Here is a 12385-nt window from a genome sequence, read left to right as displayed (position 1 = left end):
AAACAAGTTTAGAATTGGTTCATCTGTGATTGATCAGATACCAAGAAAACTATGTGATTGATCAGATATCAAATCACCATTATGGGTTCAGTCAGTTCTACCAATCACGAGATCGATTATACCTTCAATATGGTCTACTTGTGATCAGTCACACAAGTTACCACGACCGGTTACATCAGTTACCAGGATCGGTTACATCAATTACCAGGACCAGTTATCATATACTTGTGGTAATGCTTGTGATGGGCCACACCAGTCACTAGGATCGGTTACACCAATTACTAGGACGGGTTACACCAATTACAAGGATCGATTACATAACTCTTTTGTGATCGGTCACACCAATTACTAGGATCGGTCACACCAATAAAAAGAATCGATCATACCAACTAAGGTGATTACTTATGATTGGTGACACTATTACAAGTCATACCAAATAATAAGTTAGGTCTTGTGATTAGTTATACCAAGATACATAACAAGTTATGAACGGTTTTACTAACTCACATATATTGGTATTCCAAAAATATGCAACGAATAACTATACCAATAAGCCTAGCTATTTCCCTTTCAACTCATAAAAAAAGTTTATGAACGTACTTCCTTTTAACAAATGTAAACACTGTTTTCTAGGATGAAATCTTCACCTTTACCCATATACATAATCACAATAGCATTCAAAAGATTATATTGATGTCATATCTACGAAGTTCAAAAGATAAACATTATACTTCGTAGTCTAATTCCTTAATCATATATGTCTAGAGTAAAATCATTCACAACTTCCTAGCTATGTTTTCAATATATCACCACTTGAAAGATACAATTCAACTCAATTTTACTAATCTCAAGAGGAAGGATAATGTCGTCGTTGTATCTCGTTACTTCTTCACGTTATTCAGGTCTTCGAGTAATACCTTTATGTCTCATAATCCTAGACTTTCTAGTCTAACCTATACGAAGTTGATTCTAATACATATTCAAGCGACTCTTTAAATGAGTTTTGATTCACTAAAATATAACAATTAAACTTGACATACCAACGCTTGGTGGGTTCAACCGAGCTATGCTCTAACAATGTTGATCAATATCAGTTGATACATCCTACGTTGTTTGTTGGATAAGACTATATTGAATCTTGGACAATTGGTCCTTACTACCATCCAAGAAATCTTTGTGTGATTAGGTTCACAGACTTGTTTCTGTAAACGTTCTAATCACAAGAGAAATATAACTTTGATTACTTTTTCTTGATTCAATTATTACTCTCGAAATTGTATCGAGTTAGTCCATACATATTTCTTAATGAAAAAGTGGTGGTGTATTTTGGTAACCCTACGTTTTTAATAATTATACAAAATAACTATTCAACAATCGAAACCCACATCCAGGCGATTTTGCATTCATACATGACATATAATGAGGGATATGGTTGTCAACGGAATCTATCGAAAGATGAATTGGTTTAGCCGGTACCGTTATTGATAATTTCTACCGGAATTTCGATACCGATAATTTCCGGTGGAATTCTAAAAATCCTAGTCGATATCGTTTCGTTAAGGTTATTGGATACTAATAAAATTACTGACAAACACCGTTAAATGACAGAGTTTTATATAACCTGTTTATCACACCGAAATTTAGTGCAAAATAAGAAGCTTTCGATTCAAGATCCATGCCAAACATAAAGTAAACACATACAAATTCAAAAAAGAAAAAAAAAACAGACAAGGAAATTAAAAAACCATTGCATCCTTGGAAAATAATTACAGTTACCGGTAAACACCGTTATCGAAAAGTATCGGTATTGATATCGGTAATTAACCAACCGGTATGTGCCTTAGCCTATACCGTTTCACTAAGACAAGAATTACCAATAAAATTCTGTTACCGATTTCCGATTCCCATTATATAAGAAAATTATCTATATGAACTCGGATTACCGATAACGGATATCGAGATTCGGTACCCCGTTGATAACCCAAATGAGGGACGTCCGTCATGTGTGTATCAACCATCCTACCAATACACAAGGTGCCTCATAATGCACCATATACTTCAGAATTTCATCTTCCAGACACAAATGGTTTCCTTCCGAGCCACAGAAAAGACGCAGTTATGCTGAACAACCAATGTGGCGATTGACAAGCTCTACCAATGTTAGCTTTATTCTTTAAAAGGAAATTTTATTGAGTATTTATGTTGTTGGTTATACTTATTCTCGCAAAACTCTTTGGATGAACAATAAAATGAAATTTGGACAAAACAATGAAATGATTTAGACTACCCTTTAAAAAATCAAAATTATAGAATCTCAAATATTATTCCGAATGTATCTATATTAAGAATATTATTAAGAATATTGAGAATATTATTACGGTATCATTGTACTAGGTACATACACCACCAGGTCCCCCAAACGCCATAGTTATATCTAAATCTCCTAAAGGATTAGCCAACATAAGATTGTAGCATTCTGTTGTCGTACTGCGATGGATTTGCATTGAGCGTCGGTCTAGGTTAACTGTATGTCCTGTCTCATTTACATACTTCATTTTAACCATGTAAGCTGTTCTCGTAAAGTCGGTAAGTTGAGGCAAGTATCCATTTCCCATCGGTGGAGTTGATCTTCTATATAAAGCACTTGCAAACCCTCCATATCGTAAATTCGATGCACTGTTTGCCAGATGTGTAAATATTTCGTTCGGCCAATATCCTATTGGTTCACTTGTTTCAGCGTTCGATCCAATACTTAACCACCAGTCTTTACTTAACGGGGCCTGCCACGTATATAGATACAAAAATTTTCATTAACTTTTTTGATAATATATATTTCAACTCAAATATAAGCTGGTATTTACGTATCCAAATTTGTGGTATATGAAGAAAAGAAGAACACCGAGGAAGGAAAAAATCAGAAATACTTCCTTACCCTGCGCACCATAAGATATATATCGAATACTCCTTTTCCATATATTCCTGTATGAAACTGGTAACCAAACGTTATCCCACGATTAACCTGAACGAAGCCGGGGCACATTATATTATAACAACCTGTTGTTTGGTGTCCATCAGCCTGTAACATTAGTCATAATAAAGTAATTATTGTCTTTTCATGCTATAACAACGTGTTCTTTGTTTTCCACGCGTACTCACAAACATACACAATTTGAATAAAATCTATACATTTCAGAAAAAGGTATGTGTTTTACTTTTTTGTTGATATTTTATCCTAATAATTCATATTCAATCCTCATGAAGTTCATTGTCCGGGGAACTCCGTTAGTATCATTCGGATGGTTAATATCTTGCACTGAATAAACATATATATAGAAAAATAACTAAAAATAAAACTTACAGTCCAAGAACCAAATAATCGAGCGCGGCCATCACCAAATAACAAAGGATCGTGCTTCAAAAAGAAAAACACACAAAAAAGAACATAAGGACATTTCTGAATAATTTACGGCATAACCCAATAAACTTACTTTATTTCTGTTTGGTAAAAAAATATGAATCATATGATCAAATTTGAAGATGTAAAAGATAATACCTACCATTATTCCGAATTCAATGCTATTTATTTGTTCATGAGGTCCATTAAGAAGCCAAATTTGTGAAGTACTGAGCTCGTCACGATATATCGACATGTCATGTAAAGACATATAGGCAGTGCCTCCGAAATATTGTTTCCCTTCAATGATTTCTTCAGCATAGACAAACTACAAAACAAGATAAATCTACTTATACTTCAACTGTAATCATCGGCTAATAATTAAAAAGAATGTAAATAGATGCTTCAAAAATAAAATAAAATGTAACAAGAGTATACTACTTACTTGCTGGTTAGCCGGAGGTGCGTTAGGATAAGTATTGTTTGCATGGATTAGTCTAGTTTTCTTTATAATTTTTTTAGCATTCATCAAATCTTCTTTGGTTGTTCTGCGAATAGGTACGGTTCCTGGAGGACATATTTCCTTTTGAAGAACACCAAGTATAGAGGATGATGAAATGGTTTTATTGGTTCTCAGTCCCGGAATTGAATCGGGACTCATCTGTAAATATGTAAACATCAAATTTTGTAAACAATATAGGAAAAGTATCCTAGTATCATAAATAACATCATATAGATCATTGTATGATGGAACAATATGAAATATGGACCTATCTTTTTCATGAGACTAATTCGTCATGGGAATTAAAGGTATTAACTGTTGAAGTTTGTGGGCATCAAACTCGAACCAAACTGGCAATAAGTAAGTAAATTGGTTTGTTCATATTGTAACTATAAATAGATACGCAATGTGAAATTGCATGCACCTCACAACGCTCACATGTGGTACTGTTAACTCTAATATACTAATATCATGTTAAAATTCGTGGGCATCAAAAACCACTTCAATAAAGCTTATGATTTAAGTTCGATTGTTATTGTTTCAATGTCCCTCCTATCCAGGCATCATTGATTTTTTAACACCTGGACTTTAGTCTAGCTGAATTCAAGACTTCATACATTATTTGAATCTAACTCGTATATACCATGAAGAAGTCCATGCCTACTTTATCTTAAGAATACACTTGTAGTGACGAAACTGTCTAAGACTTATATGTGATGCAAAAAATAGAGACGGTGTAAAATTGTTCTGTCTTCTTAATAGTCGCAGATTAATCAAAAACAGATTTGAATCACCATTATCGTTTTTCATTGGTTACCATTAGTATATCTTGAAGCATGGAATGATGATGTGAAGAGATCGCGAGTTTGTCCCTCACCCGTTCATGGAAGAGACTTTAACTATCTAATGGATCTATAACAATTTAGTTGCTTTTTTTTTAATACATGCATGCTTTATAAAGAAAAAAAGATAATATATCGAGATGACCGTGCATGAATATTAAGTTAGAGATCTATAAAAGCTCCATATATATTTCCAAAGTTATACTAAAATCCCAAATATTTTAATAAATATATATTACATCTGTTTCATTTTTATAAAATATAAGCATACTCTTGTATTTTTCTTTTTCTACATATGAGACTTATCTCTTTGTATCTCTCTCGCACTCTCGTATAAAATCTTTGTAGAGATGCAAGTATTCATATGGAAAACATGAAATCAAAGTCTACGGATTAATGGCAATAAAATTCATGGAAGAAATAAGAATTAATGATGATCTAAGTACAAAATCAAGATCTATACATCGAAGAAAAAAAAATGAATGCTTTTATTGGTTTGATTTATTCTTCCAGTTTTACATCCACATCGGATTTCACATCTGGCATACTAGGTGCAAATAATCTAATGTATTTCTTCTATAATTAATACTTAAAATATAAAAGATAAAATTAACAAAAATGATTTAATTAAGATCCCATCATCATTACTACCATAATTTTTACTAGTGTTTACTTAAATTCACACAACTTTTATTAAAATTTCCTTACTCACCCATCAAATACTAGTAAAGAAACTCCATTAAATACTAGAATAACTACTAACTCTAAGGATATGGATATTGGAAGGATATCTAACTTAGCACCCACATTCAATCCATTAGTGTCGAGTTAGATACCCACCCATAAAAAACGGATGGGCTTATTCGAATTGGCGTATACAAACCCAAATGCCCACTTCTAAATTTATGTTACAATTTGACCATATATTTCGACAATAAGCATGGTCATTTTTAATTTAATCATTCCCTGATGTAATTGAATTTCCAGACCATTTCACAATTTTAGGTTATATTTCAATAAACAAACAAATTAAAAGAAATCATTTATACATGTAATAATATTTTCTTACCTGGTTTTAGGTTAAATTTAAATAAAGAAACAAATTAAAAGAATTCATCTGTAACGTAATAATATTTTCTTACCTGGATTTTGTGTTTTTTGAGCAATGGATTATCAAATGCTGGTTGCTTATAAATGTCTACGCAATCTATTATGTCATCGATCTTAGTCTGAAATTTAAATCACAAGAAAAAAAATATATTAGAAAGATATTTTTGACATGAATAGATTGGAAGATTCGTCTACCTACAATATAAATTTCCAATCTAAAAATAAGATGTGTAAATAGTTGAATATGACCGAGGGAACAAATTTCTTACCACAATGGTTTTAACTGGTTTTTTGTTCAAAACTCTTAGTTGTTTTTCAATTTCTATATCATCTTCTTTTGTTTTTGACATGATTCGTTTTCCACCCGCTCGGTATGTCGCTGAAACAAGAGTGATATAAACCAGGATAATGTAAACGATTGAGATAAATTGTAAAAACTTCATTGTATTAAGTCTAGAATATGAGTTTAATGTTTTTTTGTTTGATTTATATAGTTTTTTAGTTGTGATTCTTGAGTAATCTCTTGATTTAATGGTGCACAGATTGCATTTAATGGTGCACAGATTGCTACATTTACTAATGTGCATTAAATTTGAATTAATAGACTTTATTAGGATAATACTCTCATATGTTTGAAATTGACAGTAATCTTTTGATTTAGTAGTGTCCAGATTGCTATATTTTATTTAATGTGCATTAATTTGGAATTAAGACATTCTATTTTGGGATAATTGTCATTATTAATTATCAGTCTCATATGGTATTTTGATAAGTGAGATTTCATCGGACAGAGAACGCAAGGATTTTTCTATTTCAGGTGGTATTGGATGTTAGGCTTTGGATCCACCATTTGAACCCACGGCCATTATTAAGTTTAAAAGTGGTACTTGGTAGTAAGCAAAGACGGAGAGTCGGCTAACCATGCCCTTATTCACTCATTCACTGTAAGGTGGCGTGGGATGGATGCAGTGGCGGAGACAATGCATAACAAGGGTGCGCAAGTGCGACCTCTTGATTTTCAAGATTCCTACTACTAGGCCTATATTTCCAAGCCTAAAGAAAGTTTCACACCCAATTGCGTCCCCTTAAATCCTAAATTCCTGGCAAGTTAAAAAAAAAATTCTTTCCCTAGCGACACAATTACCGAAAGCTGAGAAGAAACCCAATTGACTCTACTGCTCACGTTTAACTGTAGAATTGGTTTGGCTGTACTAGTGATTTACGAACTTGGTTTAAATCTTGGCTTGTAGTCTTTATTAATTTATGTGAAACTAATATTGATCTCTGTACACAAGGATTGTCTGGCTTGCTTTGTAAGACTGATATGGATATACATCTCTAGTTTTATGATTTTAGAAGCATAAATAGTTGAAATGAGTAGGCATTGTAATATACAATCTATTATGTGTAATGGGGAAAAAATATTGACTAGATCTTTTAATTGTTTATTATTTTATTTGCTATCCATGTCTAAAAATTCTGGATGCATGGAGTTTCTTTCTCAAGGAGTTAACTATAAAATGCTGTCACCTCTCCGGGCTTCTTAACTCTTGTTAGCACTTGGCCTCTTATAGCTAATTTGTCAAGAGAAACATTGGTAATTTGTTGTCTTCTGGCTGTGATCTCTTGGTGTCTTTGGAAAAAGAAATTGTAGAACCTTCCAAGATATAAGGATGGGAATGACACAATTAACTCGGTAAAATTCTCTTTTCTGATCAAGAAAACTAAATAACAAAAAAATAATAATTGATTTCATAAAATTTACGGTGGTTTATTGGTTACATAATATAGGTGTATTTTTATTCATGGCTAAATTGGGGCATGTAAACATTATTTTGGGCTTATGATTACAAGTCAAAAAAGGCCATTAAAAGATAAAAAAGAATAACTTTTTATCCAACTATTTTACATAATGAGTAATTTATTTCTAATTAATTAGTGTTAATCGGGTGATTAATTGATATTTAGTGAAATTAAACTAGAAATCATTTAATCTTGATTCATCATCAAAACATGAAATTTTTTTTTCTTCTTGAAAAAAATCAACCCGGAATCGATATATGTTCATGCTCTCATAAACAATTTTGGGTTGATTTTTTCAATTCATAAAGAAAACTCAGAATCGGTTTTTACACATGTACACAAAAAATTGATTATTGGGAAAAAAATCAAACATAAATGAATGAGTATGATTTCATACTCGATTTCAGTTCGCGTATAAATTAAATACTCATTTTGAGATCGAGTATGAAATCATACTTGTTTTGAGATTGTGTAAAATCATACTAATACTCATTTTCAATTCGGGTATAACCAGAATCGGTTTAGACGATGCACACATAAAAACCGACTATTGACATTGCATAACATGAATCGGTTTATAAAACTGCTCATGTAATCATATTCTAACAATAAAAAGATACACAAAAATTGAGAATTTTTCCTTACAACAATCGGTTTACTCGATACACATATAAAATCTGATTCTAGCATTATACATCAACAATCGGTTTTTATAAGTGCTAATGTAATCCGATTATGGGCTAAGCAGTTATGAATTCAAACGGTACATAATCGATTTTTGTGGATGAACATATAATCCGGTTCCAACAAAAAATAGTTATAGAAAAATGGTTATCCCCACCGTAACTGAATCGGGTTATGTGAACATTAACATTGACCGATTCTGGTTCAAATTTCTCGAACCAGAAAACATATCAAGGACAACCGGTCTTTGTGGGCATGAACATAAACCATTTCTATTTGCAATCTAATCACATATACATTAATTTTTGAGCGACTACATGTTACTAAAACTTAGTTTAGAGGATTGGGCTGAGAAGAAAAGAAGAAGAATCAGTTGAAGTGGAGATGGAAATGAATTTGATTTTGATTTTGAATTTGATTTTAGATTTATGATTTTAGTTTTATGATTTTGATTTTAATTTTAATTTTATGATTTTACTTTTATGATTTTGATTTTAGTTTTTGATTTTATAGTTAGGATTTGATGGGGACAAATTAATAGTATTAATATTTAATAGAGGATAAATTGGTAGTTACATCTCTTAATAACCTTTTTGTCCTACAGTCAAAGGCCCAAAATAATGTTCATAGGCCCAAGTTTAGCCAGGTTTTTATTGGTTAAGTAATAGAGACGTATTTCAGAGCATTTATGTTATGTCATAAAGGCTTATTTCTGGTTATTTTCTTAAATTAATTTGCCATCTTTTAGAAAGGAGTTCCATTCCAACCAAATGTTGCATCTCCAACGGAGATGACTCGTAATAAATAGGTGTGATTATTTTTTTGAAAACACATCAAAAACTTATGGCTTTCTTACTTTCTAAGAGAAAGTCTTATGGTAGAATCCAACCTATTCTAAGTGTGGAAAACTCATGGAATGTTAAGTCTAATGACTTTCAAGTTGGGGTTTTCCACAGAAAATCCAAGCAAGGTTCCATGATTTGGTGGAAGGGTCCGTGGAATCCATCTAAACACCAATAAAAATAGTGTTAAACGCAATTAAGAATTGCGTTTTTTTTTATCCGTAGATTTAAAATGAGTTGTCGAAATCTAACGGCTGAAAAAAAAGCTTCATTCTTAATTGCGTTTTTTTAGCTCCATTCTTAATTGCGTTTTTTTTATCCGTAGATTTAAAATGAGTTGTTGAAATCTAACGGCTGAAAAAAAGCTCAATTCTTAATTGCATTTTTTTAGCTTCATTCTTAATTGCGTTTTTTTTAGCTCTATTAAGAATAGCGTTTCTACTATTCCACCATTACACTTGCGCTTCCATCCACAGTTCCAAATGTTGAGGTGGCGTGGAAGTTGGAAGATGAATGGATTCCACCATAAGACTTGCTCTAATAACATCATCATAAATCTAAATTAGTGTTATGGATCAGATTAATAAAATATAATCCTTGAATTCAATTACGCTGTTAAGATTTCACTCAATCTTGAATGGTTAAATTATTGACTTGTTGAATTATTTTCTACAAGAATCAGAATCGAAAGATCCTTTGAGTTAGAGGTATACCAGTTCTCTTTGTGTTTTTTAACCCTCTAATTTAAACAAATTTTCCAACATATTATCCTTTGGATTTTTAACAAATTTTAACACGTGACAATCTCTATAATTTATAATCCAAATGAGGCCTTCAGTACAAATGCAGATAATATGTCGTCCTTCGACTTACCACTCCAGTGAACATGAGTCCAGATGAATATTTCAAAAGCATTATTAGTGCATTCCTAAAATTGTTCTAACTAGGTTGATCATGCAATCGTGTACGTCATCATTCTAAGGACATAATATACGATATTTTTTCGGTCATATTTTACCCTTTTGGTATTACTTTCATGCTTCGGAATATCCGAGGACTCCGGGGAGATGCACAGAATATCATCTTTATTTGAGTTACTTTGCGGAAAACTTCTCCTCCATTTTTTTCTTCTAGCTTTCTCTATGAATAGAACTAAGAATTCATCTTAGTGATGGGTTGGTGGTTGGATTAGCAGTGGGGCTAACTCTAGATGTACCAGAAGGTAGGCCTAGTTGTGATCAAATGAAAGGCTTCCAAACAGGCAAACATTACAGAGAGAAGAAGTCCCATTGAGTATATAACAGATCTTTTACAGTGATACTAGCAACTCGGAGCCTTTGATACATATTTTTCATGAAATATCCATCCATTTCCCTCAATCCATGGAACCCACCAATTACGTATGGGACGAGTACGATGTCTCCAATTATTGGTTGGATTCTACTACCCACAACAAGGTTATGTGAAGCTTAACTGTGATGGTGCTTCTAACAATTTGGGAATGGCTGGTATTAGAGGCATTATTCGTGGAGACCAGGTTGAGTTCTATGCGTGTTATGCAAAGCATGTTTTCAAAAATGATAACAATGTGGCTGAAGTCTGGGTTATAAGGAATGGCATTCTGTTGGCTAAAGATATGGGTTTCAAGAAGATAGAGGTGGAAAGTGATTCCACTTACGCTATTCAGTTGTGCAAAAAGGAGGTTCAAGTTCCATGGAATTTGCACTCCCTAATTGAAGACATTGATGCTCTAAAGAAGAACTTTGATGCAATTGGTTTTCACAAAGGCATCGAGAGGCCAACGATGTGGCTGATATTCTAGCTGAGGGAGGCGCTGCAACTGTGTTAGAAGGTGTGTGGATATCTCAATCACCCGATGAAATAAGACACACAATTAGTGTTGATCTTGCTGGGAGGGCAGAAGTGAGAGAAGTGAGAGTGTTAGTGTAGTTTCTTTGGCCATTGGCCAGTGTATCAAAAAAAAAGAAAAAAGGATTCTACTCCCCATACATATTCTTGAAAGAGAATATAAAATCCATAAATTAAATATATATTACCAAGGTTAGGCGATTGAGCATATCTTCATGGGTATTTTATAGTCTCCAAGTGTGGATACAAGATAACGTATCGCCATACTTTGGAAAGACAAAAACCCGACAACTAGAAAGTGTCATGATAGACGGACATCGACAAGGGTTGACAATCTAAAAGTCTCTATAAAAAGTGATGACGATAAGAATATAAAACAGACCGTGATGGTGGTTATAGCTCGGCACAATAATATCGGCGATGATGTCAACGTTTACGATAAGGAGACAGTCGAACAAGGGTTTAGCCAAATTTCTAGGGGGAGAAACTATTTTATTAGTTTTCATCCAATATGTAAAAGGTCTAAATAAAGGAGAAGAGATCAATATGAAGGGTAATGAGATATCTTCTAGTCTAAGGAATAGTTAGGTGAGAAAAGTTTTAAAAGTGAATTAGGGTTTGTGTTCTTTGAGAAATATCATCATCTCTTTGTATAAACTTCTTTGGAAATATAATGAAACGGCTTGAATCTTATCTTGTTTACTGGTCTTCAGTAAGTTTGGGAGTTAGACATCATTTGGGTGTAGTCGTAGGTTTTACGGCTACGCCAAGGTCTCAATTTTCCACCATCTCTATTCTTTTCCTAACAATCCTAAGCGTTTCTCCAATGAAATCATATACGTTAGACGTTGATTATTCCTAAATTTTTTGTCCAATCCCAAATTCTTAATCAATGTGAAGATGGTATGGATTAATTTTTGTTAGACATTAAACATTCACCTTGAGGATGTCAATGTAAGGTGAATGTCTACTTTTTAACAATTAATTCCAATATATTAAATAACCATTTTTAGATCTAATAAAATATTAAAATTATTAAAAATAAAATTCGCATTTAATAAAAAAAATGATCACAAACAACACCAATGGAGATGAATTACTTTTTTCACGCATTACTTTTAGGGGAAAATATCTTTTGGTCCTCTTTTATGTGGGACCACAACAGTTTGGTCCAGCGGGAAAAAACGTTTCCAGTTTGATCCATAATTATTTGAAAATATTTAAATGGACACAAATATCCTTACACGTCAATTCCTACATTTTTTTTTGTAGCAGTTCATTTTGTTTGATGAACTATCAGTTTTTTTGTGTGCATTTGATTCATTCTATTTCGTGAAAA

The 12385-nt window shown here is 32.6% G+C and overlaps 2 protein-coding genes across 2 annotated transcripts; one reads left to right on the top strand and one right to left on the bottom strand.

Moving 5' to 3' along the window:
* Positions 1-2298: 2298 nt before the first annotated feature.
* Positions 2299-6269, bottom strand: LOC113293134. Its single transcript, XM_026541882.1, has 7 exons — positions 6118-6269; positions 5881-5967; positions 3840-4055; positions 3558-3722; positions 3359-3412; positions 2933-3076; positions 2299-2780 (listed from the first exon to the last, which is right to left on the bottom strand). The coding sequence occupies exons 1-7, from the start codon at positions 6196-6198 to the stop codon at positions 2391-2393; spliced, it is 1137 nt and encodes a 378-aa protein (XP_026397667.1). The 5' UTR covers positions 6199-6269; the 3' UTR covers positions 2299-2390.
* Positions 6270-10579: 4310 nt separating this feature from the next.
* Positions 10580-10999, top strand: LOC113293952. The gene has a single exon (XM_026542395.1). The coding sequence runs from the start codon at positions 10580-10582 to the stop codon at positions 10997-10999; it is 420 nt and encodes a 139-aa protein (XP_026398180.1).
* The last annotated feature ends 1386 nt before the right edge of the window (positions 11000-12385 follow it).

The sequence above is a fragment of the Papaver somniferum genome, chromosome 7 (assembly GCF_003573695.1).
Source record: "Papaver somniferum cultivar HN1 chromosome 7, ASM357369v1, whole genome shotgun sequence".
Lineage (NCBI taxonomy): Eukaryota > Viridiplantae > Streptophyta > Magnoliopsida > Ranunculales > Papaveraceae > Papaver > Papaver somniferum.
Note: the sequence above shows the minus strand (reverse complement) of the source record. Positions and strands in the feature narration are given on the sequence as shown.